Here is a 23887-nt window from a genome sequence, read left to right on the forward strand (position 1 = left end):
CCCCCCAGCGACCCCAGCCAACCGCACCCACCCCAAAGATGGAGCCTACCAAGTCATCCAAGAAGGCCAAGAAGAACAAGGCCAAGAAGAACAGAAAGAAGGCAAACCGTGCGGCAGCAGGAGGTAGTGGTAGTGGTGGTGGTGGTGGTGATGGAGGAGCGGGCACAGGAGCTGCCGAATCGAGCAACCTATCCACCAGCGGACAGAGCGAAGGCTCGAACGCGACGACCGCCCTGACCAAGTCTGTCAACGAGCACGAGCTATCAGCGAAAGGAGCAGAGACCAACAAGGGCAGCAGCAACAACGGTAGCAGCAGCAGCAGCAGCAGCCGCCACGAGGTCAAAGCACCAGCAACTTGGAATAAACTACCTGAGCTCGCCAGCAACACGAGCAGAATCAACAAGTCGGACATCAAGCTGAGTGCTGCCGTTGCTGCTGCCGCCGCTGTTGCTCAGAGTAGAGGCAGTCGGAATCTCAGAGTCCATCCGGATACTACCGCTGCTGCTTCTCAGGATCAAGGCGACAGGATTCACGATCCAGAGACTGCTGCCAAGATAGTAGCCATCCAGGCGGCCATCGACAGGCTACAAGCCATACAGCGAAACCCGTCCGAGTTCGTCGAGCCGATAGAGGGGCTGCTGAGAATCGAGACGCCACCCGGTCAGTCCTGCCCGAGTCCCTTGTTGGCCAGTGCGAAAATCGCGAGCATCACCGTGGCGCCCTGCCGTGGCCGGCCTGGGGCTGCAAGGTCCGAGGTGCCTACCAAGACCGACGGGGAAGAGTCGACTCTCGCGAAGGGCTCGGGCAAGGAAGCCGGTTCTCCACCTCCGTATTCGAGGGATCCTGCGCCAACCACGCCTCAGAACAACACTGTCACCACTCGAACTGGGCTCACCCCCATCCAGGAAGCCACCGCCGAAGGCCAGCAGGAAGGCAAAGCGGGTCAAGGTGATACCGATAAATCCGGTACTCAGGAGGCAAAGGAAGGAGGTGATGCGCACGATCTGACTCCCAAGTCCACCAGCACGACCTCTACCGCGTGGACAGCCAGCCAGCATGCTCTTCAGACCACGCCCCAGACCGCCGTGACCTCTGAGCCATCCACCACCAAGACAACCGGCACCCAGCCAAAGGCCAGGGGCAACAATACTACCACCACAACGCAGTCCAGCGCCAAGAGACCAACACTTCCACTCCCACCACCAGCGACCCACCCCCAGGTCGCCAGTAGCAGCCACGCGCACCCCTCCCCGCCTCCCCCGACGACAGTCACATCCACATCGAGAGCCCTGCTCAGCCCCACCGCGAGCACCACAAGCACAAGCACAAGCACCACCCATTACCAACAGATCTCCAACGTCCGGGGCGGCACGCTCTCCAGCCAGAAGCCCGAGGGATTCTTCTGGCAACTCGACAGCCACGGCTTCCCCTGCGCGCTGCGCAACTGCCTCAAGCGCTGCAACTCCTGGGATGGCGTCACCGTGATCTGCCCGGGGTGTGGCCCCTTCTCCGAGACCCGCTACTGCTGCCGCGACCACCTGCTGCAGGGCATCAAGACGCACTGGCCCGTGTGCGGCGACCAGGTCTTCGTGCACCCCTGCCGCGAGAGCACGATCCCGCGCGACGTCCGCGAAGGTCCGCCCCTGATCCCCTGCCTGCACAACTACGACATGCCCGAGCGCCACCGCCAGGCGGTGTACTTCCGCATGAACGAGCGCCAGGGCGACTACTTCATCTTCGCCGACTGGGCCGACTACGTGCGCGCCGGGTTCCCCGAGAACACGACCGCGGTGCGCTGCGCCAAGCGCGTGGTGTATACCGTGCGCTTCGAGGATCCCGAGGAGAAGGATCGGTTCCGGCGTGTGCTGGCGATTTGTTTGTTCGGTATGTTCTTTAATACAAATATTCCCTAGAGTCATGGTGAGTTGGTTGAAGTGAAATCTGGGCTGACAGAACTCTCTTCTTTCTGATAGCGACGGTTGAGGTTCATGCGTTGATTGACTACATGTACCGCCTCATTCGTGATCAACTCCGCGCCGCGAACGCATCCAAGCAGCTTGAGGCCGCGCTACGCTACCAGATCCATGCGGAGACGAACGTGTCCATCCAGCAGTACATCACGGGAGAGCGCCACGCATGCGCCACTGATTGGGACGGCCGCAACCGCCGCAACTGTCCGGATCAGGTGTGCCGGTCCGAGTATCGTCGGCTCCTGGGTTCCTTGGGCGGAGGCGGTCTACGTGAAGTTGTGAGGAATATGGAATCGACTTACTGGATTCTCCGCGCCGCCAGAACCACTCATCCCACAGTCAAAGACCCGAAGAAGCGCATGCTCGGTGAAGGCTTCGAGGGCGTGGCGGAGGAGGATCAGAGGGTCTTTCGACGCGGTGATGGCTGGGATGGCGCCGGTACCGGCAACATGGAGATCGAAGGTATGAATGAGGGTCCTGAAGAAGCATGATTGACGTTCATGTCAACATTGTTTGATCCCGGCTCCTAGGCTCTGCGTTGTCGTGTTGGGTTTCCTGGTACGTCCTGTTACGGTTGAGGGTGTTAACTTCTCATCTATGTTTGCTCTGGGTAATATCAAGGCAAGGTAAACGAAGTATGAAGCGGAGGTTGCTTTTCACTTGTTAGTGCTCCGGCAGGATGGAGATAATGTCATGTAACAATACAGATAGCAAATTGCAAATCTATTCAATTGTGCTCAGTCCAGCCTCCGACACATGAAGTCTATATTCTCGTAAGTCCGTTGTTGCAACCAGTGTTTACCAAACATCGATGCACATCTATACGATCAAGGGTCATGCAGTCTAAATCACTGCTTGATGTACTTTTTCAAGCCACGTAGTCTCTCTTTAGCCGTTTCGAGCACATCGTCATTCTTGCAAACGGCAAAGCGGAGGTAATCCTCAGCAATGTGGGCATTGGCATCCGTGTAGAACTCGGTGGGAGGAATAGCTGCAACTCCCACCTCGTGGATGAGGAACCAGCAGAGCTTGAAGTCGCGAGGCCGGCTGGCCACATGGGGAGGGAATGGGTAATCCTCAGGCAATTTCACAGAGGCCATGTTTGCGAGGACGAAGTATCCGCCCTCAGGATCCGAGTACTATATAACCCAGTTGGTAGAGTTCTTGGATAATGCACGACGTCGTCACTTACCGGAATGTTGAGTTCGTCAAAGATCTGGCAGAAACGCTCCATCTTTCCCTTCATCTCCTTCCTACTCTCGTCCCAAAAGCCGACCTTGTCTGCCTGCTCGAAAGCCACCGCGGCAGCTTCTTGGAGAGGCGAAACACTGCTGTAGCAGATACGAGTGTGGGCGCCGGAGACATACTTGATCAGGTGCTCGGGTCCGATGAGGTAACCCACACGCCAACCGGTGGCATAGAAAGCCTTGCCAGCCGAGCCCACGGTGAGAGTACGCTCATATAGCTCCGGGGACAAGGTAGCAATGCGGGTGAAGGGAACGTAGTAGAGACGGTCGTAGACTTCGTCGGAGAGAATGATCAGGTTGTGTTTCACACAAAGCTCACCAATGCGCTCGAGTTCAGCGCGGGAAAAGACCTTGCCGACGGGGTTATGACTGATAGACGTCAGGCCTGATTCACTCCATACCAAGCTGGAATGCAAGCACTTACGGCGAGTTCAGAACCTAGCGAGGTTGAGTCAGTCGAGTACGATTTGCAGAAGAGTCCAAGTGCCTTACAATCATCTTCGTCTTCGAGTTGATCGTGTTCTCCAGCTCCTCGAAGTCAATGGACCACTCAGCCGCGGAGGAGGTGCGTGTAGCGCCATCTTTGGGGGGATGAAGCGGGACGTAGCGGATTGTACCACCGGGCATTTCGATGTTACTAATGTATCTTTGGGCGGCGTCAGACGGGTAGCAGAGGGGAAAGACCGTGCAACCTACTGGTCGAAGAACGGCTCGAAGACAATAACCTCGTCGCCGGGCTCGATGAATCCCATAAAAGCGCTCAGCATACCTTGTATTCGGTCAGCTGCGCGAACTTCCTCGCCTGTTCCAGGCAATCCCACCTTCATTGGCTCCCGTGGTAACGACCACCTCGGTGTCCGGGTTGATGGTGCGACCAAATGAGGGGGAGTAAGCATCCGCCAGGGCTTGCTTGAGACGAGGACGTCCCTGAAGGGGTGTGAGTCTATGCGGCTATGCGCTGTGTTGTCTTGGTGGAGGAATGTACCTTGGTCGGGGAGTATTGGTTGCATTCAACGCGGTCGAGAGCTTCCTTGGCAGCATCGAGAGCAAACTTGGGAGGGTTGTAGCCACTAAAAAGATAGCGTCAGTAGTTCTCTACTCCAGGAGCTTTCAGCAGTCGGTTACTCACAAGAAACCCTGACCCATGTTCACGATGGGCTGAACGGGCGAAGCGGCAGCAGCCTCATTGACAATGGACCTGCGCGTCGGTCAGCAATCCAGGCCGCAGCACAACAGGTTTTTAGGTATGCTTCGTACCAAACATCCTGTTTCTGACCAGCGACCCTCTTAGCCGGGCGAAATGGGTCGGGACGAGCCGCAGTGGCCGACATTGGACGTGTGCAAGCTGGATAGCGGGGGAGTGCGGAGGGGAAGGCAGAAGTGCGCAGCGAAGATGTGGAGGGCTGGACCTGGACAATTGTAGTAGAGGAAAAGAGACGTGAGCCACGGAACATAGAGGCAAGCAGTTGAGTGGGGACCAGTCAGGAGTGCAGCGAGCGAGAGAGGAAGAGGAGAGAGAAGAAAAAGAGACGGGACTGAGGGAGAAGAGGGAGCAGAGGGAGGAGGAGTCCGGGGATGGAAAGCGATGGTGGGGAAACTCAAGCTTTCCGCTTTGGGTCGAACCGGATGTTATTGCGTGCTTGGCCTTGGCAATGAGGACTGATAAGCTGTTGTCTTTACAAGATAGCACACTACTGCAGAGGTCATGAAGGTCAATTGTCTTGTTTCAATCCAACAATTGCGTTGAGGTGAGCATAAATCTTGTTGGTAGTGTCGCACAGGAGTTCCTCGCGACCTTAGGCATTCAGGCATTCAGGCATCCGGGCGTCACATGTGTCATCGCAGCTTGACAGGATTAGTCAGCCGATGGCTCTTATCGCCGCCGCGGCCGACGCGTGGGGAACGCGTTAAGCATCTTCTCAATGGCTTCAATGGTAGTCGACTCTATCCCCGGTAGCTGGTCTATCAGATAGCGCGCTGCCAGTCCGATCAAGCAGCTCACTCGAACTTCTATAAATCCATCAGCTTGCTCATCAAAATGGTATCGTGTCCCATCTGCAGCAAGTCCGTCCCCAGCTTGAAGATCAACGATCATATCGATTCCGATTGTCAGAACTTTATCGACGAGCCAAGTTCCAGCGCAGAAACCCCCTCCTCGCAAAAAGCCCCAGTCCCGTCCTTTTTCCAGCCAGCGTCTGCCCGGAAGGCTTCTACTCAGAGCAATGGATCACGAGAACCCATTACGGACTCCTCCCCGCTGCGCAATGTCAATGGCAAGCGGACAGCCCCGCTAGCGGCCGAGGTCGCCGTCGAGACGAACCATAAACCACAGCGTAATGACCTACCGTCGGAGCCCAAGCGTCCCAAGATGAATGCTTTCCAGAAGGCAGCCCCGTTGCCGGAGCGTATGCGCCCGCGGACCCTGGACGAGGTCTGCGGCCAGGAACTGGTGGGCCCAACGGGGGTGCTGCGGGGACTCATTGAGCAGGATCGCGTGCCCAGTATGGTCCTCTGGGGCGGGCCTGGCACAGGCAAGACGACCATTGCGCGAGTCATAGCGTCCATGGTGGGTAGTCGCTTCGTGGAGATCAACAGTACCAGCAGCGGGGTTGCGGAGTGCAAGAAGATCTTTGCCGAGGCCCGAAGTGAGCTTGGCCTGACCGGCCGAAAGACCATCATCTTTTGCGACGAGATCCACCGTTTCTCCAAGTCGCAGCAGGATGTCTTCTTGGGGCCGGTGGAAAGTGGCCAAGTGACGCTCATTGGCGCCACCACAGAAAACCCATCCTTCAAAGTGCAGAGCGCATTGCTCTCTCGATGTCGCACGTTCACGCTATCCAAGCTCACGGATGAGGATATCAAATCAATCCTGCAGCGGGCGCTTCGTGTGGAAGGACCCAGCTACTCGCCTACTGAGCTGGTGGATGATGAGTTGATTGATTATCTGGCACGATTCTCCGACGGTGACGCGCGAACATCTCTGAACCTCCTAGAGCTCGCGATGGATCTATCTAAGCGTGCAGGGATCACCAAGGACGAGATCAAACGGGCCCTGACGAAGACGCTGGTGTATGACCGTGCGGGTGACCAACACTACGACACCATTTCCGCATTCCACAAATCCATCCGAGGAAGCGACCCGGATGCGGCGCTCTACTATCTCGCGCGTATGATTCAGTCGGGAGAAGACCCTCTGTACATCGCGCGACGGTTGATTGTGGTGGCATCGGAGGACATCGGGCTGGCCGACAATAGCATGCTCACGCTCGCCATTTCCACTCACTCGGCTGTGGAGCGAATCGGCCTCCCAGAGGCACGGATCAATCTGGCACACGCGACGGTGGCAATGGCGCTGTCGAAGAAGAGTACGCGATCATACCGAGGCCTCAATAATGCTTTCGCGGCCCTGGCAGAGCCAGGAGTCGCCGGGCTGCCAATTCCGATTCACCTGCGGAATGCCCCGACGCGGTTGATGAAGGAGCTCGGGTATGGGAAGGAGTACAAGTACAATCCTAATTATGCGGATGGGGAGGTGGTACAGGAGTATTTACCGGAGCCGATTCAGGGACGCAGATTCTTGGAGGAGCTGGACTTGGGGACTCAGGTTGATCCAGATCTGATGAGGTGAGAGGAACCGTGCCATGTGAGCATCTCGTACATCAAACATGTACAATCCCACTAGAACATAAATCAGGGCAGATAGGAAAACAATTGCATGCGAATTGATGACTTGATGACCCAAAGCTGAAGCTGCCGCCAAATTCCAAGCCCTGAATACGCAGTAAATAGTTGTAATTGAGTAGGAGAGCAAGTCGACACTGAGGAAGGGAATCAACCGACTGGGCAATCTAACCTTGAATGCTAATGTTTGTTCCCGTCTTGGCTGCGCGTCTCCATCGCCCGCGCGTTTTCTCCACCACCTCCAACACTCTCATTCATTCTTGCGGCCTGATTCTCCTGAACACCTAAACACCCTCACATCACAGCACATCCTAATAACCAAACCCAAACCCCAACCCCTACAGAAGTAACACAATACTGCGAACCCCCGAGAATCACACGGACACGGGCAATGAGGCTCAACCACCTCGCCTAAACGCACGCCCTCTACCCCGACCAAACCAAACCAAACCACCACACCCACCGGGTCCCTCACAACAACACCACCACCACCACCACCAGAAAATGGCCTCCTCAACCCAACCCTTCGGCTCGCGCTCCTACGCCGCCGGCAAACTACCCGACCGGTCCCTCAACGCCGCCAACGCCCTCCCCTTCAGCGCGTCCTCATTCTCGCGCCACCGCGGCCTCGCCAGCGGCGGCGGCGGCATTCCCAACCCCGGCGGCGCAGGCCTAGGAGGAGCCGGGGACTTCAGCAACGACCCCAGCAGCAGCAACAAAGCGAGCCACGCAGCCGCGCAGCACAGCCACCTGCAAAGCGGAGGGCCACCGGCGCCGCCGCTGCACTCGCAAGCCCACGGCCAAGACACGACGAACCCGCTGAGTCGATTAACGGAGGAACAGCGTGAGGAGATCAATGAAGCTGTACGTACCGTACCCACAAAGCCCAAACCCATCCCAAACCCATCACAAACCCACCCCGTATGCTAACACCCGCCCCCCAAAAAAAGTTCACGCTCTTCGACCTCGACCGCGACCGCCACCTGGACTACCACGAACTCCGCGTCGCCTTCCGCGCACTCGGCTTCTCCCTCCCGAAACAAGAACTCATCTCCTTACTCACGACCTACGGGGTACCCCGGCCCCAAGTCCAGCAACAACAAGCCCAAGCCCAATCGCAAAACCACCCCACCCCGCAGAACCCCCCGCAACCCCTCCAGAAATCCACCACCACCACCAACAACAACCCCCAACACCCGTCCAACCTCCTCATGCCCCTCAGCGCCTTCCAGGCCGTCACCGCCCTCAAGATCCTGGAACGGGATCCTCGCGACGAGATCCTGCGGGCGTTCGAGCTGTTCGACGAAGGGGGGAAGGGGTACATCGATCTGGAGGATCTGCGGCGCGTGGCGCGGGAGCTGGGCGAGACCGGGCTCGAGGAGGAGGAGCTGCGGGCGATGATCGAGGAGTTTGATTTGGAGGGGGTGGGCGGTGTCACCAAGGAGGCGTTTGTGAGTATTTGTTGGCAGTGAGCCCTCGAATTCTTGGGGCTGGGAGAGTGAGTCTTAAAGTAAAGGGGGGGTTGAAGTGATAGGTTTAGGATATTTGAGGCGAGAGGTTGGTTGGTTGGTCATGTGAGGCTTCTTGCCTGTTGGGATCATGGGTTTGGGTTCAGGCTTCAGGGGAGCACTTCTGATTGTGTCACCGCTTGGTTGTTGTTGGTGTGGGTGGAACTATACACCTGTATAGTTTGGTTATGTGGTCTCGGAGCTGAAAGGCTACTTGACGTCTTTTTTTCAAATTTTCTTTTTACTATCGTTTTGGGCATTGGGCAGGCGCCGATTGTATCTTCCTCGTTTGTCGACTTCTCTTGTACTCTCATTGCTGTTTCACTTGGCTAGTTGTCCAAAAGATATCCAACTCAAGCGGCATGAACGTGTTGAACTGAGCTTACATCCTACTAAGGCATACAAGTTCGGCCAGCAACCGGTAGTCGAACTGAATAATAAAGCAATCATATTTATTGACGAGCCTGACTGTACAATGACGATGATAAGCCGGTCAAAATAATAAACAATATGATACCCAGAACATAAAATGCACCCCCAATAGAAAATGAAATAGCCACACATACAAACACAAACACCAAAGACAGACACCGAACACCACCCAAACCCAATATGAAAAGAAGCAAGTGTCACAAATATGAGTCTACAATGCTCATCATGCAGCGCTCGTGTACATGCACGTTCTACGTGCGTGGCAGAAAGAAAGCAAAATCATGCATAGCGCCCTTGGGGCGGATATTGCGGGTATTGCGGTCCGGCTGGTCCAGGTCCGGGATACGGCGGCGGAGGCGAGGACAAGCCCTGGTATCCCTGAGCCGGGGCATTGTTCGGCCATTGATTCATTGGCGGAGGCGGAGCCATAGGCCCGTTCCAGGGCCCGTAGGGAGGTCGGGGCGCAGGTCGAGCCATGGGGCGTGGTTGACGACAGCGACGAACCAAGCAGGAAAGCAGGCCAAGGAGCAACAAGCCTCCCACTGCACAGGCGACACCAATTACGATGGCTTTGTGGTCGTTGATCCACGATTTGACATTTTGTCCCTTGCAGTCTCCGTTGCTGCAGTAGCCGCCACTACCACAAGGAGTTCCATCCAGGAAATTCTGGTTGAATCCCACGCACTGACCACCGAATGAGATTGAGTTGGAGCTGCAGATCAGCTCGCACGAAGAGCTATATGCCGAGCAAGCGTACGTGTTGTTCTCGTGTAGGACGCTGCCCATCACACTGCGGCATTGATAGTCGCGGCTGGTGCATTGGCCACTGGCACACTTCAGGCCAGATCCGCTACTCCCACAACTGGTGCCATCATCTTTGTACGAGTCCGAAGGACATGAGCTGGAGTTGCCGCTGCATGTCTCGGCCAAGTCACATTCGCTCCGGCTGGCCCGGCAAACCGTGCCCGCAGAAGCATATTGGCATGACGAGCAGCAGCTGTCGTTAGAATCATCACATACGGATCCCGACGTAAACTTGCATGTAGTGGGATTGCAGCACTTGTTGTCGCCGCAGCCAGCTTCACCACCGCAATCACAGTCCTCGCCTGCCTCGACAATTCCGTTCCCGCACTGACTACCTGTATAGGTGGTGACGCCGCGGTTCGCCGAGAGACAGCTCGACTTGACACTGTTACGGCCAATTGCAGAGCAGATATTCCCGATCGTGCACTCTGAAAACGAGCTAATGTCAGTCCCCGTCGTGGGGTTCATGATATACTTGCCGCTGGCATCACATGTCTTGGATGTCAACGGGCAGCATTGCGATGAGGACTCGAGATTTTGCGAACATGTGTCAGAATCGCAGTCATGCACCGCACCGAATGTGTGGCCGGTCTCATGGGCGAAAATTTGCCAACCGCCGCCAGAGGAGCGGACGACGACATTGGCACCACTGACGGAGTTGTCGCCGCTAGTAGTCACATCCGCATTGCACAGCTGTCCCAACCAAGACACGCCGACTTCGCTGCCGGTCGGACAGTCACTGAAGAGAGTCCAATACGCGTTGGAGTCACTATGCTGGCCGCGCCACTCGGAGAACAGATTCAAACGGGAGGTGAGGTTACCGCTCGAACAGGGCATGTTCCATGCAGTAGCCGCGGGTGGGTTCTCAGGGCAAGAACTCTCCGAGATAGTCAAATTCCGCAGGCCAATCGAGACATTGAAAGACTTCTCATAAACGCTGGAAGCACTGTTGACTGTGCTAATCACCCATTGCTTCGCTGCAGTCTCATTCTTGAAGGAGCCTGTGAATGAGCAGTCCGTAGCAACTCCGATCAAGGCCACTTGTTTTGTGTTGGGGCAGCCCGAAGTGTCACCTATGGTCGACGCCAAATTCACGGTCCCTGAGTTTCCAGAGACGCTGCCGGTATCCGACTGCCGCTTGCTCAATCCGAACAAGGAATTCATCGACATGACTCCCCAACGATCTGAATCCACATCCATTTGATAGGATGAAAGAACCGGGTGATTTGGATCGACATTGAAGTCCAACTGATCAGCTTGACATGATGTTGATCCCAGCACCGATCGCTTTAGCTCTGTGTGGACGCGATACATATCCGAGTCGCGGTAGACGACCATGTATTCGCCCTTGGTGTCGACAATATCGGCATCCTGCTTGCGTTTCTTCTGTAGGTAGGTCGACTTCAACTCCACGTGGTGGTTGTCCCCATGCACACTGAATACGCCTTCGAAAAGGGGCTGGTCACCGTCATGCTTGAGATAGACTCTAGCCGATCCGACTGGATCCCACATGCCCTGACCCCGACCGATTAGACTCCTTCCCTTGAAGACTTTGTGATCTTGGCGAGAGATGGGTTCCGCTCGTCGAACATTCCCATCGGCATCGAGGTATTGTACATATGCATCGTCCGCCAGAATGTCATGATTCGGCTCTAGTTCGAGCTTGACTCGTTGATTCTTGTCACGGAGGTTGAAGGTGATGTCGAAGTGTGTCAGATGATCAACCTGATGCGAGGGCGTCTGGATCGTCGGGTGGTCTAATGTCGAGATGTGCTGAATGGTGTTGGGTGACTGCGACCGGGCTGCGTTGACAATTGAGTTAAATTGACACAAATCTCCAGGGGAAATAGAACCAACCTTGCACTTCGCAAGCAAAAAGGGATATTGCGCTTGCAATCAACGGGAGGGAGTAAGAGAAGACCCTCATGGCCGCCAACGACTGGACTTCACGGCCAGCAGAACGAGCGGAAAGTGGAATGTAAACGAGTGATTTGCAAAAACAATAGCAGATGACAGCAGCGGTAAGGAGAAGAAGTCAGATCTAATTCCCCCGGAGTCTTTCTAAGCAAAACATCAGGCAGCCGCCAAGCGTGAGACAATGGTTTGGATGATCACTGCGACCCGTTATTAAAGACGGGGGGCGGGTTTCAAATCCACTCCTGTATCTATGCCAAGGGATCGGTTTTGATTAAGTGATTGAAGCGACAGCACAATTTCTTGCTTGGTTGGCTGGCAGACAATGGAGAGATGACGCCGTATGCAGCCAGTGCACAACGAACGGATAAGGGTCTGATATGGTCTGTTACAAGACCCTGTGGCGGGAGAAAGACGATCAGGGTCTTTTCTCTCACTTTCACCGAAGCCGAGGGAGTCTCTCTCTTGGCCCGCAGAGGCGCAGCAGCCTTGGCGGGGGAAATGGCAGGAGGAACAACAATAAAAACGAATGGGATAGTGAAGAGACTGAGGCGGATCCGATCGGATAGAGATCCCTCAGGCCCTCCAAGCATCAGCAGCAGGCCTGACGAACGTCAACAGAAAAAAACAACAAACAGAGAGGGTGAGGAATGATGAAGAATTGAAAGAATGAAAGAATGGAAGATTGACAGGCGGAAAGAAGATGGATTTGTTGACAATGCCAAGCCCCCGCCCGGCCCCCTTCTTTTTCGACTCGGTCTGCAGAGGAAGCGCCGGAGGCTGCACTGATGCTTTCATTCATATCTTATCATTTTTCTCTTTCTCTGATATTGACATCCTGCTATGTCTCTTGGCTGGGGATATCATCTGCAGTCACTGCAAATGTTACAGAAAAACGCTTACAAAATGTTTGAATCATACCTACGAATCAATGCACACACATAATGACATCGTCTCCATGGCAATGAGTCACTTCCTTATGCTTAAACCCAAGGGATATCAATCCGCAGCTGCGTGATATAGAACATGCGCCTCGCGCGCAAAATGAGGAATCGAGGCACCACAGATATCACAGGCTATGCAGAGCATGCCCTCTTCCTCATCGCTTTCCTCCCACGCCACATCTCCCACAGGATGATCTATAATATGACTGGCCTCGGGACGAAACTCGGCAATGGTTTCCTTTGTCTCTGAGATGGGCACGTCCGCATACTGTGCGTCAGGAAATTCTTTGGTCCCTGTTCTTTGAGTCTGGAACATCTTTCCAATGTCGCGTCCACTGCTCTGCTTCCTATCGCCGGCTCCTTCAACCATGTTCGTCACCGCAACATTCATCAATTGAAGGTCCCAGCCAGATTTCTCCGGGTGCAATTTGCGAAACATGGATAGCAGGGAATCATGCACCAAGCGCTCTGCCAGAGCATCGATAGTTTCATCCAGAGCAAACACATATGCAGGGAGCGGCTCAGAGCGCGAGGTCCGATGAGCCGGTCGCACACCCTCCGTACCCGAGTTCCGAAGTCGCGTAGACAGTCGCAGTGTCCGAGGACGAGCCAGCCATCGGGTCGAGGACTTCTCCACGGGTTCCAAGCTGTGGACAAGTTGATCCGGCCCTGCATCTACCTCAAGGTCCTGCTCCGTCAGGTCAGTCCGCATGCGACGGAGAAGACTAGCCGTCAAAGAGGCCAATTTCTTCCGAACGTCTTCCAGAGTATCCAGACGCCCATAAGTATCCTCGATACTGATCTGAGTGGGCACGTCGCCCGCCGGAATAACCGGCGCAGAGTCAACGCCATTTAGCAAGCCCCAGACCCGCGCACCAATATCCCGGGGTGCACCTGGTCCGCCGAGTATACGGTCCAGCAGGGCTGGTCCCATACTGGAATACAGTCGCACATCGCGAACAGTCTTTGGCTCATCCGCCAGAGGGGGGGTGGCTGAGCTGGCCTGTGCGCCAGCTTTGGTAAGGTAAGCGGTGATTTTCCGAGTCAGCTTGGAGCCCAACCCAGGAATCTTCCGGATCTCATGTCCATCAAGAAAGGTCACCACATTACTCTCCAGTGCGCCTGATTTCGCGTCGTACGGCGGAAGAAGGGTGGTCTGGTTGTTCGGTTTATGTGTGTTGCCTACCAGCTTGGCTAGCAATTTGGAGGTTGAGATCCCCACGGTGGCCGTGTAACCCATGTGGAACTCGAGTTGGCCTCGCAGGAAGCCTGCCAAGTGCGAGGCCACGAGCAGCCGCGTGTAGAGCCCTGAAATCTCCCCGTTCGAGCTTAGACTTACAGCCATTAAATTCAGATCCGCAGGGTAAGTGGGCCCGTGCACTTGGGTGGCATTGTAGGAGAAACCCACTGTGGGTTCCTGCCGGTCAAGATGGAAGAACGAGTGTTCCAGGTCATGGCGGTTGAGCAGGTCAACGTTGTAATCGATCATCTCGGTCACGTCCATGAACACCTATGACCAGGTTAGAGGTGCTACCAGGGGCCCAGCCCGTGGTACTAAAGATAGTGCATGAACCTGTGGAGGTCCGGCCAACATACCTCATCGAAGCCTAGCCGTTCGACCTTGTCCCCCCAGACGAACGATCGCAGATAGAGGAAAAGCCGCTTGGAGGCATCGCGAAAGCGGGTCAGGTCCTCGCCCAGAACAATGACGACGTCCGGGCAGATCTGTTTGGCCTCCCTGATCAGTTGGAGCTTGCGTAGCCCCCTCCGTCGGGCTTCGTAATTACAGGTTACCACAATCTGTTTCTGCTGCACTGCCAACGGCAGTGACTTCAGCACCGGCTGCTCTACCTCAAAGACGGCAGCGTAGAAGCAGTCATAATCCTGCCATGCGAGATGAGGTTAGTCGGTCGTCGAGGTCTACAATCCTACGGAGCCGGAGGAAGCCCGGGCATGGACGTAGGGTCAACTGACAAAGTGCAAGATGATTCGACGATCGTCTCTGGATGGAGCTGTGGCCATGGGCTAACCCAGATTAACGGTCTTGAAAACTGAGAGTTCGAAGCGCAGTGAACAAGATTGAGGGCAGGCAGCACTGCCGGCCAACCATGCGCTCGATTAATACCTAGTGTGCTGCAGCCTTCCAGTAGCGTGGTGGAGGACACTCCATTCGCTGATAGGCCAGTGCAGCAAATCCGGTTCCTAAGAATAAACAGCAGGATGCAATGAAGGAATGATGGAGACACAGGCACAATGGAGTAGTTGATATCACACCTGGCACAATGCCTCCCTAATAATGAAACTTGACAAACTTCCAAGGCTGACAGTACGGCGAGGGATGGTCTGATTGGGTGGAGACGGAAGAGGGAGGCTGGGGGCGTGGCTGGCAGATGAGGGGTGGCTGGTGCGCGGTGGACCCTGGCTGACTCAGCTGGTTCTTCTCCCGTGACAGCAGCACTAATCCTTTTTGGGACTTCCCCACAGACTAATCTGCATTCGGCCGAAGCCGCTTAGCTAAGTCCAGCCAAGGAAAGGCTGCAGGTTGAAAGAAGACACTAACTTACAGTCCGTAGGTAAGTTAGTCACTGCACAATCCATTCATCACTTGCGTATTCCATCCATCCTCTCTCCGCATTCTGGTCGGGACCAGAAGTCGCTAAGAGTCGCCAAGAACCGTTCCAACATACCCAAGTGACAGGAACCAGAGTCGGAGTCGCTTGGACTCTCGTTTTTGTCTCTCTATCCACGCCGCTATCGCCCGGTCTCCACCCTCAAAGTGAGCCCGCCGCGTGTCGTCTACACGCCCGACTGGGCCCGGAATGGACTGGATGGGCCTGTGGAAAAAAAGAAAGAAGAAAAAAAATATCAGGTAAAAAAAAAAGAAAGGAAAAAACTAGTTGGGTTGGCGTGGGATTGACTATATTTAGACTCCTCGATGGCACGATAGCTGTTGCTGATAGGCCGATACGACGGGGACGGCTCTGCTCTGGCTGCGTCTGGACTGTGATTTTAATTTCCACAGCGGCTAATCCTTTGCCATCATCGCCGCCACTCCATCTTTGGGTCTGACTCGTTTTCGGTTCTCTGTTGTCATCCAAGACACAACACCAGCAGAAGGATTTTAGATGGTGAAGATGATGAAACTCGTCGTTGGGTTTCAATCGAATATTCTACTCAGTCTACTGAGTATTTAGTAATTGACTATGACTGTTGTCTAATGTCCATTCCAGGGTGACAAGACCGAATCAGTATGGGGGATCAACAGATCCATCATATCATGACGAGCACGTACTGCTTGATCGCCGGTGTTCTTAAAATAGGGCCCGTCCAAGCGCCCACCACCAGTAGTTCAGTGTCCACAGTCCAGTGTCCACTTGCACTTGCACTTGCACTTGACTGACTGACTGACTGACTGACTGACTGGCGATTTTGCCTCTTCTTTTCCGTCACATCATTATTCCTGTAAATTAGGATGGATCTGGTATCTCTCATATGTCTACGCTAAATACAAGAATCTGGATCCAGAACAAATAACAAGACTACTCACAATAACACACATAAGGATAATAATATCTATCTAATCCCACCCTGCATCTAGCCCATCCCCACTCAGTATCACAGCCCAGTGGAAGTCGGTCTGCAGCGCCGCTCATCCATCCATCCATCCATCCACTTGCGGGGCGACGTCGCACTCCTCTTCTTCTTCTTCTTCTTCTCACCCATTTTCTTCTTCCTCTTAACCATCCTTTCCCTCTTTCTTCTTCAACCTCATCTTACATGAACCAGATCTCCATCCTCTCATCTGCAACTTCTGCTCTTGTATCGCAGAGGGGCCCTTGTCGACCATGCTCGCCACCTCCATGACCCCGCAACAGCCTTCCTCCAACATGGCCTGCAGTTTGGCCCCAACGACCAACACCCGGTCGACGATCGCCTCCCGACCCAAACTCACCCTTCAAACATCATCCCTACCCTTGACTTTCGGCACTTCCTCCACGGGCCTGTCGCTCTCACTGGTTGCCGGCTCGACCGCATCCCCCACCGTCCGGAATACCTTCAAGAATGCCTACGACGTGACTGCGCCCGTCTCCGCCACGGCCTCCCCCTCCTCAAAGTTCCCCAGTCACCGGTTCAGCAAGCCCTCATCACCCTACACCACCCACAACCCATACCAACTACCCATGGGGGTGCGCAGCATCCTGCGCAACTCCCCGCTCGAGCCCAGCTGCCGTCGCCGGTCCACCTCGGTGGCTACCAACGGGACGACCGGCGCTCCCGCCACGAGGCGGGTGTTCTTCCCGGCCAAGAAGCAAGTCAGCTACCGCTACCCGTTGGAGGAAGAAATCCAAAATGTCCATTACACTGCGCGCCACTCGGACCTCCACGACGTGGAGGAAGAGCGCTCGAAACCAAGCACCAGCGCAAGCACACCCAGCGAGGATTCCGATTCCGCCGCCAACAACTCATCATCATTATCTTCATCATCCGACACAAACACCTCTGACGACGAACCCCAACCCACCTTCAAACCCAACCTCCTGTCGCCCGTGGAACGGAAGAAGCGAAAGCACCAAAAGGCCGAACGGCAGGTCCGCGCGGTCGCCTTGCGAGAGAAGCTGGGGGACATGACACCACAGACGCCGGTGCGCAAACGCGCCAAGCGGCGCTGCGAATGGCGCTGGACGTTAGGGCCGTTGGAGAATCGGGACAGTCTCCTGCCGCCTCCCATCCCGGAAGAGCAGGCGGCAGCACCCGGGGCAACAGCATCGTCCTCGGGATCCGACTCCAGCCCATCCGACCGGGGCTCCCGACCATCATCGACGGAATCATCCCCGTTGTTGAGTGCGACTCCCTCGCACGCGCAATCCAGTCCCAGTTCGTCTGTCGCATTTGAGCTGGAAGGAACCGACGAGTCCATGAAGATCACGACTCACGAACCACAACGCCCTGCTACCGACCTCTCACGATAACACCCCTACAACCAACCATGATGACTTGCGCTTCCAATCACGAACTCATGCATATAGACGGCAGACGACTTTCTGAAATTTCATTCATTCCGGATCCGGCCCTTCCCGGCTCATTTTTCTTTAACTTTTGTCCGTGGACACGTTATCTTCCTGGATTGTCTAAGACATTTCCAAGGCGGTGGTGCGATGATGTCATCACCAGAACCCCCAGACCGCCCCCCTTTTATATCATACTTTCTATGTATATAATTCCTTTTCTTATTTTATATTTCTAATACATACAAACCAATATCCGCACATGCATGCATGCATGCATGGCAAATCACTGTGCAGGATTAATTAAAATCGCACCCATTCTTCTTACTACTGTACCGAGTAATTGTATATTATCTTTCCCAACGCTCCCTTTCTTCAACCACAAGTAACGGACGGCATGACAGCCAAGTCCACAATTTAATATAGCAACACAAAGTGGAAGCCACCACCACCACCACCACCTACTCCGTGGTGGTCGAAAGAAATGCGACCCGTCGCTTGTATAAATATAGATTTCGCATGCCGGGCAAGTACCGGTAGGTGCCAATGACGCCCTCCCGCAGGCAGCACCTTTTCTTTTTAGTCTTTGGTTTCTTGGCCAGCAACAAGACCGGTCCTATGTCGTAGAAAAGCCCTTGCTGCGTGCGGCTCTTACTATCGAAACTTCTTTTTTCTGGATCACGAGCGGAGCGTACTGTACTGTACTGTACTGCACTCAACTCACTCAACTGCTGGTGGGAACCCAACCCAACCCAACCCACTCCCACTCCCCATCCAACACGCCGTTGTTTGTATGTCTGCATGGATCCCAAGTGCAGTGCAGTGCAGGCTGAAAAGAAACTTGGTCTTTGCGTGACACAGCTAGACTAAAGGGAAAGGGCAGTGCGCGTATCCACCAATGCGATGACTGTGTTGGGGTGTCTCTCTTCTTTTCAGTATGCCTGTACATTCACTCCCTCCCTCCTCCAGCAAACTGTAACGTAGGTGTATGTGGACTTGCACTGTGTATGTAAAGTGTTGTGTTGTGTTGTTGCCTGCACATTCGAGATTGATGCTCCCGCCGATAAGTAGTGTGGTTCACCGAGTACTCGCTGTACTGTGTCCATGGGATTCTCTATAAATAACTAGCATACATATCTCCTGTATACCCCGGTATGACCACCGATAACCTAGTTAAGTTATAGGACTTCCCTGAGGGAAGTGGCACGACCCACCGAGCCCCAGAGCGGCGGGACGGGGTGATGAGATGAAGGTTCAATAGTCCGTTCTTCGGATATGACAGACTTTGAGATTCGGGGGTTGGGGGCTCTCAACGTTGGTGTTCTGTTGTTGGGAACAAAGCTACGTACTCTGTAGCGGTATGGTAGAGTTCCGGTGGTGGGTGCTGTAAGGTAAGGGGGTGGGGAGGTGCTATCACCATTGGGGGTTGGATGTATTAATAGAACTGTTCTGTGGGATCTTAGGTTTGCATGTACCTACAGCAAAGAAGAGTACTTCGAGTTAGGGTTTCATTTGCATGAAGGTTGATCGGTAGATAGGCGGAGGTGGTTCTGCTTGGCTACCAACTAGGTACATACTGTATATAGATGCTTAGTGAGGGATTTATCTACCCTACTAATCACCAAATACATAGAGCCTGGCTATTATCTACACTGCGTATGCCTTCAAGTTATAACCATAGTCGTGCCCTCATTGATTAATACCCATCCCTTAACTCCATACTATACGTGCACAAGTAAATGGTCAACGCAAAAGAAGCAAGTAGAGATTGTACAGTACAACCCATCAATTACCCGTCTCGGTCTCAATGTCCGGCTCCCGACCCGATAAATCCCCCGTGAACTTCATCTTCATTTTCCGTAAAGCATACTTGGTCTCGTCGCGCGCGAACACCGCGTTGCGGACGGGGCGCCACTGCATCATCCCCCGCTGCTGGCGCTGTTCGCTGCGCTGCTCCGCCTTTCGGAGGACCTCGTTGGTGCTGGAGCGACTGGGCCCGCTGCTCGTGCTGGCCGTCGCGGTGGTGTTGGTATAGTTGTCGGACGAACGACGGAGGTTGTTGTTGACGTCGAAGTCGTCGTCGTTGTTGTTGGCAGTACTGCTGCTGTTGCCCAGAGCGCGTTGCTGCTGTTGCGGTTGCAGGGAGTTGTTGATCTCGTGGTCCCTCTCGTCGTCGGATTCGCTCTCAGAGGAAGAGGAACTGCCTGGGTGAGTCTCGGTATTCTCCTCCGCGTGCATGGTCCCGTAGGCTGTCGCCTCGACGCGCGGGGGGTTGTGCGGATTGTGCGGCGGGGTCTCTCGGCCCGGTTCAGCGACCTGTTTGCCGTGCTCGTTGAGGTAGGCACTGGGGTCCTGGCCGAAGGCGCCGCTCCAGTCGTACCCTTGCTTGTCGAGCCAGCGCTTGCGCTCCCGGGGGTCCGCGTGCTTGAGGATGTCGCGGCCGTCCAGGAGGGACTGCTCGTGCAAATCTTCCACTTCTTCGGGCACCGAGGCGGAGATGTGCGGCGAGCGCACCCCCTCGGCAATGCACGCTTCCCATGTCTCGAAGGTCTCGCGCGAGTTGCTGTCGACCACGAACCGCTCGTGCGAATCGTCAATGCCCGGCGTGAAGCGGCCGGTGAAGCGCAGGCGGCCGATCTCATGAAGGTCTTCCAGCCCGGGCGACTTCTTCGCCTCCCAATTTTGCTCGGTGATGTAGTTCTGTGTGAGCCGCTTGCCGTTCTTGGTCGACCAGATGGGGATGTCGATCTCCGTGTTTTCGTTGTCCACCAGGTGCTGCAGCCAGAAGACGGCGTATCCGGTAGCGTGATGCTTCTTTTGGGCGTGGAATTCGAAGACTACGGGAGAGCGGTAGCGATGCTTGACGGGAAGACGGAGGCTGCGGCGGAAGTTCTCATCCGAAAGGTCGAAGCTGAGGTTGTTGTTTTCGTCAACGGAGCAAACGTGCTTGGTGATCTTGCCGCTGCTGCCACCGGTGCGAAGCTTGATCTTGCAGCGTTGATTGAAGTTCACAGTGGTGAGCTTCTCGGAGACGAACTCGAAGGTGCCCACGTCCCAGCCTAGCATTTGAGGGGGAAGGCGAGTCTCGACGGAGCGGAACAGAATGGAGATGCGGATGCGTCCGAATCCGATCCCGCCATCGAGAGGGTACCATCTAGTCACTTGCGAGCTGGTTTGCAGGAGGTCGGAGATCTTAAGAGGCACGACGCCCAGGATGGGATCGTGCTGGCGGTAACGCTGGTCGCGCACACCGACGGTCACAAATGCGGATCGCCAATCACGAATGAAGCGCTCGGTTCCGGCGTTGAAAATGGGCTTGGAGCTCAAGGCTTTGGCGCGCGTGCGGTAGATCTGGAGCTTCTTAGTACTGTGCCTATGGCGGCTTTCAGATGTTATAAACATACCAACTCATCGTTCAGAATAATCTTGCAATAGCTCGTAGGCAGGTGACTGCCCTCTTCCTCGGTGTTGTCGCCATACGGTTTGGCTGGCTCGTACTCGCGACCCTTGCGGTTACCCTCGCTACCCTTGACATTGTTGATTTCCAGGTTGACGATCTGATGGACGATAATGCTAATGATACCGCTGGGCCACAACGGATCAGGCGGAGTGTGAGTGATGGCGTCCTCCTCCTCGCTGCTAATGACGCCCTTCTCGTCCTGGAATTCTTGAACATCTCTGAATTGCTCGGGAAGGTCCTTCTTCTTGCCGTCGGTGCGCAGCTCAGCCCTGAGTTTCGGTTTGCCGAAAAAGCCCACTTCCCAGTGCAGCTCTCCCGGCATCTCGCTGCCTTCGTTCAGACCCTGTAGCTTGGAAACCTGCGCATACATCTTGCCAGGATGCTGGATCATCTTCCGAATCGGAAGTTCCACCTTGCCGACGATGTCATCGGCAGTCGTGCGGTCCGAGTCCCAGAGTTCAACGCTCAGACTTTCATCCGCCTTGATAAGCTCAGGAGTTACCAGCAAGGCGGCAGTTTCCTCCCAGACTGGGTTCAGATCGTCCGTGATCACACGAGTGCAGTACATGGGCTTGCCATACTTCGAAAAAGAAAGGTTGATATAAGGGTCGCTGCCACCGCCGTAGCTGCCACGTCGATCCTGCTTGCTCAGACCAATTGCGCGGTGGATGCGCACCCACATGACACCCAAGGCCTGCGTCTCCTTCACGATATCGTCACCCTTGAGCAGCATGCTAAGATCCATGGTCATAGACTTGGGGGCTGCAAACAGACCGGCGGCTGTGGCAATGGCATAGTTGACAAAGTTGGAGATCAAGGGCAGGTTGAGAATGTTCACTCCTCCTTTGACCATTGGCATACATCCAGCCTTGACGTGTGGGAGGCCAACCAAGCTGAACGTCACGTCCTTCACAAAAGGAGCCTCTGGCATCATCTGAAATCTTGCACGCACAGTGCCCACCAACTCAGTCAATTCCACAAAGACAGGGAACGGCACTCCAAAGAGGCCTTTGACTCCGAGGTAGAACACAATCTGCATGTGCATGTTGCGCGCTTTAGACGAAGTAGTCTGACCACTTGGCTTGGCATGGTAGGCAAAGGATGCTTCGATATTGTAATAGTCGCCGCCTTCCTCTGCGGCGGCAGCTTCCTGAGGGTCTTTGTTCTTTACATTCTCCTCGTGCACCTGTTCCTTGAGCTGCTTCACATGATCATCGGGCAGTGCGCGAAGACTCAAAATCCGAATCGGGTTGTTGCCCTGGTCAATCTCTGCGATGCGGACATTCTCGACCACCCCCGGCGCTGAAGCTTGCATAATGTCTTCGATAGTGTCGGCGACGGGAGATAGCATTTCGGGATTGATCAAACCCCAGAACACCCCAAGGAACGAGTTCAGCCATTCAACGGATTCCGGAAGAAGGTTGGCGGTCGCCTGGTCCTCTCAAGTCAGTATTCCCACTTGGCACTATACCGATGCGCAGGTTCTCGTACCATTTGGCCCCGGATCTGCTCACTGCTCCATTCCATTTCCCGACCACTGCGAATCACCTCCTGCACCCACAGCCACACACCGCTCGCGATGCAGAAACTGAGGGGAAGTAGACCCCACAGCGATCCATTGAAGATCCGACCCAGGAAGACAATACCCGCCACTATACCCAGACATAGTCCAATTCCTCGTCGTTCCAGCTGATCGAACATCGGCTTATAGGTGACCGTAGGGGTGGGGTGGAACAGAACGTTGGTTTTCTCGCCATGGATAGGGACATCGGAGGTGGTGCCCTCTGCGATGGGATCTGGCGGTGCGGTGATATCCTGGTTCTCTTTGTATTGTGAAAGGCTCTGGTCTGGGGCGGTTTTGACCTCCTGCACTGGTATCAGTATTTGCATCCTCCGCTGCAATTGGAGTGTAACTCACCGTTGGTTTTCCGAGGTTGGCATTAGGGACTACGAGCTGTCACAGAAGTTAGAGAAACATTTCCTCGTCATTGCTAGGCGTGCAAGGGAGGCATACCTTGGGATCTTTCACCGCATCCATTGAGTCTTCATCCAAGTCTTCCACCTCGATTTCCTTGCCCGTGGTAGGATCAGTGACCATGCGCGTCTTTCCGGTGGTCTCCCGGGGCTTGTGAGGCATCTCCTGGTTCTGGGCCTCGCGCTCCCGCTTCCTGGCCGCCAGGGTCTCTTCATGAGCCTTGCGTTCCTGCTTGTCATGCTCCAGACGGTCCATGAAATGGCTGATGGTCGGGACCGGGTTGCCCCCGCTCCAGTGTTCTCCCATGCGATGGGTTTTGGGAGATTCCCTCCCGCTGGTAGCCTGGGCCATGGTCGCGTGTCTTGATTTTGCTCTTTGTGTGCTCTATAAGTTCGTATGGAAGCGCGGATCAATCAGGAATTGTGGATGAGATAAGAGGAGGGTGGTTCCAGGCTATCATCCCCTAGCTTATTCCAGCTAGGACCTGTGGGTGATTGAACCTAGAGTAGAGGATATAGTGTCGAAATGCAATGAGGAAGAGAAACCAAGGTAAATTCAACGAAGAGTAGCAATCGACGGTGGTGAAGAGGTGAAGAGGTGAAGTCACCTTCGTGCTGCACTACGTCATAGTGGAGAGAAGCAGCCAAGGCCGATCAGCCAATCGATGGGCGACGCGTCCGGGCATATGCTGGATATTTTGGGGAAGGCCAGCCTTACTGCAGTGCCCACCTTCCCGGGGGGGTCCAGATCAGTCTCCATTCACTGTGGTGACTGGTGGTGGTAGTGATTGACAGCTCTCTTCTACCTTGGTTGTTGTTTACCTGGAAGTGTCTGTCTCTCTTGCTCCGTCATGGCTCTCGGCGGAAGGCTGGCCTTGGCGCGAGAGCGGACTGCCTCCGGTCGAGTAGTAGAGAACCATTGAGGGTGAGTTGATAAGAACTCATTG

At 54.8% G+C, this 23887-nt stretch overlaps 8 protein-coding genes across 8 annotated transcripts; 4 read left to right on the plus strand and 4 right to left on the minus strand.

Moving 5' to 3' along the window:
- Positions 1 to 38: 38 nt before the first annotated feature.
- Positions 39 to 2461, plus strand: BO66DRAFT_437154 (uncharacterized protein; the record flags this gene model as incomplete). Its single annotated transcript, XM_025650967.1, has 2 exons — positions 39 to 1884; positions 1974 to 2461. 2 exons carry the CDS (start codon positions 39 to 41, stop codon positions 2459 to 2461), a joined length of 2334 nt encoding a protein of 777 aa, XP_025505356.1.
- Positions 2462 to 2618: 157 nt separating this feature from the next.
- Positions 2619 to 4936, minus strand: BO66DRAFT_390757 (kynurenine--oxoglutarate transaminase). The gene is made up of 9 exons (XM_025647094.1): positions 4475 to 4936; positions 4347 to 4415; positions 4203 to 4287; positions 4039 to 4144; positions 3914 to 3986; positions 3710 to 3863; positions 3642 to 3655; positions 3163 to 3586; positions 2619 to 3109 (listed from the first exon to the last, which is right to left on the minus strand). The coding sequence occupies exons 1-9, from the start codon at positions 4669 to 4671 to the stop codon at positions 2819 to 2821; spliced, it is 1413 nt and encodes a 470-aa protein (XP_025505357.1). The 5' UTR covers positions 4672 to 4936; the 3' UTR covers positions 2619 to 2818.
- A 218-nt stretch (positions 4937 to 5154) lies between these two features.
- BO66DRAFT_390758 (ssDNA-dependent ATPase MGS1) lies at positions 5155 to 6937 on the plus strand. Its single transcript, XM_025647095.1, has one exon. It carries the CDS (start codon positions 5256 to 5258, stop codon positions 6843 to 6845), a length of 1590 nt encoding a protein of 529 aa, XP_025505358.1. The 5' UTR covers positions 5155 to 5255; the 3' UTR covers positions 6846 to 6937.
- Positions 6938 to 7153: 216 nt separating this feature from the next.
- cdc31 (putative cell division control protein Cdc31) lies at positions 7154 to 8849 on the plus strand. Its single transcript, XM_025644596.1, has 2 exons — positions 7154 to 7762; positions 7849 to 8849. Exons 1-2 carry the CDS (start codon positions 7403 to 7405, stop codon positions 8368 to 8370), a joined length of 882 nt encoding a protein of 293 aa, XP_025505359.1. The 5' UTR covers positions 7154 to 7402; the 3' UTR covers positions 8371 to 8849.
- Positions 8850 to 8857: 8 nt separating this feature from the next.
- Positions 8858 to 11729, minus strand: admB (ADAM family of metalloprotease ADM-B). Its single transcript, XM_025653363.1, has 2 exons — positions 11500 to 11729; positions 8858 to 11444 (listed from the first exon to the last, which is right to left on the minus strand). The coding sequence occupies exons 1-2, from the start codon at positions 11567 to 11569 to the stop codon at positions 9118 to 9120; spliced, it is 2397 nt and encodes a 798-aa protein (XP_025505360.1). The 5' UTR covers positions 11570 to 11729; the 3' UTR covers positions 8858 to 9117.
- An 826-nt stretch (positions 11730 to 12555) lies between these two features.
- On the minus strand, positions 12556 to 14522 carry BO66DRAFT_410339 (putative DNA polymerase iota; the record flags this gene model as incomplete). The annotated part of the gene is made up of 3 exons (XM_025649235.1): positions 12556 to 14010; positions 14097 to 14384; positions 14475 to 14522. The coding sequence occupies 3 exons, from the start codon at positions 14520 to 14522 to the stop codon at positions 12556 to 12558; spliced, it is 1791 nt and encodes a 596-aa protein (XP_025505361.1).
- A 1479-nt stretch (positions 14523 to 16001) lies between these two features.
- Positions 16002 to 17823, plus strand: BO66DRAFT_346889 (uncharacterized protein). The gene has a single exon (XM_025644597.1). The coding sequence runs from the start codon at positions 16346 to 16348 to the stop codon at positions 17468 to 17470; it is 1125 nt and encodes a 374-aa protein (XP_025505362.1). The 5' UTR covers positions 16002 to 16345; the 3' UTR covers positions 17471 to 17823.
- A 1226-nt stretch (positions 17824 to 19049) lies between these two features.
- Positions 19050 to 23529, minus strand: BO66DRAFT_346890 (C2 domain protein). The gene is made up of 5 exons (XM_025644598.1): positions 22981 to 23529; positions 22885 to 22920; positions 22458 to 22832; positions 20911 to 22398; positions 19050 to 20857 (listed from the first exon to the last, which is right to left on the minus strand). Exons 1-5 carry the CDS (start codon positions 23290 to 23292, stop codon positions 19292 to 19294), a joined length of 3777 nt encoding a protein of 1258 aa, XP_025505363.1. The 5' UTR covers positions 23293 to 23529; the 3' UTR covers positions 19050 to 19291.
- Positions 23530 to 23887: the final 358 nt, after the last annotated feature.

Source organism: Aspergillus aculeatinus, assembly GCF_003184765.1.
Source record: "Aspergillus aculeatinus CBS 121060 unplaced genomic scaffold BO66scaffold_16, whole genome shotgun sequence".
Lineage (NCBI taxonomy): Eukaryota > Fungi > Ascomycota > Eurotiomycetes > Eurotiales > Aspergillaceae > Aspergillus > Aspergillus aculeatinus.

What these genes read in the sequence shown, in the direction of transcription:
- BO66DRAFT_390758 (XM_025647095.1), top strand. Translation starts at nt 5,256, where the DNA reads ATGGTATCGTGTCCCATCTGCAGCAAGTCCGTCCCCAGCTTGAAGATC.
- cdc31 (XM_025644596.1), top strand. Translation starts at nt 7,403, where the DNA reads ATGGCCTCCTCAACCCAACCCTTCGGCTCGCGCTCCTACGCCGCCGGC. An exon ending in GTGAGGAGATCAATGAAGCT is followed by an intron (nt 7,763 to 7,848) that starts GTACGTACCGTA and finishes CCCCAAAAAAAG; the next exon opens with TTCACGCTCTTCGACCTCGA.
- BO66DRAFT_390757 (XM_025647094.1), bottom strand. Translation starts at nt 4,671, where the DNA reads ATGTTCCGTGGCTCACGTCTCTTTTCCTCTACTACAATTGTCCAGGTC. An exon ending in AACATGGGTCAGGGTTTCTT is followed by an intron (nt 4,288 to 4,346) that starts GTGAGTAACCGA and finishes CTATCTTTTTAG; the next exon opens with TGGCTACAACCCTCCCAAGT. An exon ending in TTGACGAACTCAACATTCCG is followed by an intron (nt 3,110 to 3,162) that starts GTAAGTGACGAC and finishes TGGGTTATATAG; the next exon opens with TACTCGGATCCTGAGGGCGG.
- BO66DRAFT_346890 (XM_025644598.1), bottom strand. Translation starts at nt 23,292, where the DNA reads ATGGCCCAGGCTACCAGCGGGAGGGAATCTCCCAAAACCCATCGCATG. An exon ending in CCAACCTCGGAAAACCAACG is followed by an intron (nt 22,833 to 22,884) that starts GTGAGTTACACT and finishes ATACCAGTGCAG; the next exon opens with GAGGTCAAAACCGCCCCAGA. An exon ending in TTATTCTGAACGATGAGTTG is followed by an intron (nt 20,858 to 20,910) that starts GTATGTTTATAA and finishes AAGAAGCTCCAG; the next exon opens with ATCTACCGCACGCGCGCCAA.
- BO66DRAFT_346889 (XM_025644597.1), top strand. Translation starts at nt 16,346, where the DNA reads ATGCTCGCCACCTCCATGACCCCGCAACAGCCTTCCTCCAACATGGCC.
- admB (XM_025653363.1), bottom strand. Translation starts at nt 11,569, where the DNA reads ATGAGGGTCTTCTCTTACTCCCTCCCGTTGATTGCAAGCGCAATATCC. An exon ending in TTTTGCTTGCGAAGTGCAAG is followed by an intron (nt 11,445 to 11,499) that starts GTTGGTTCTATT and finishes TTGTCAACGCAG; the next exon opens with CCCGGTCGCAGTCACCCAAC.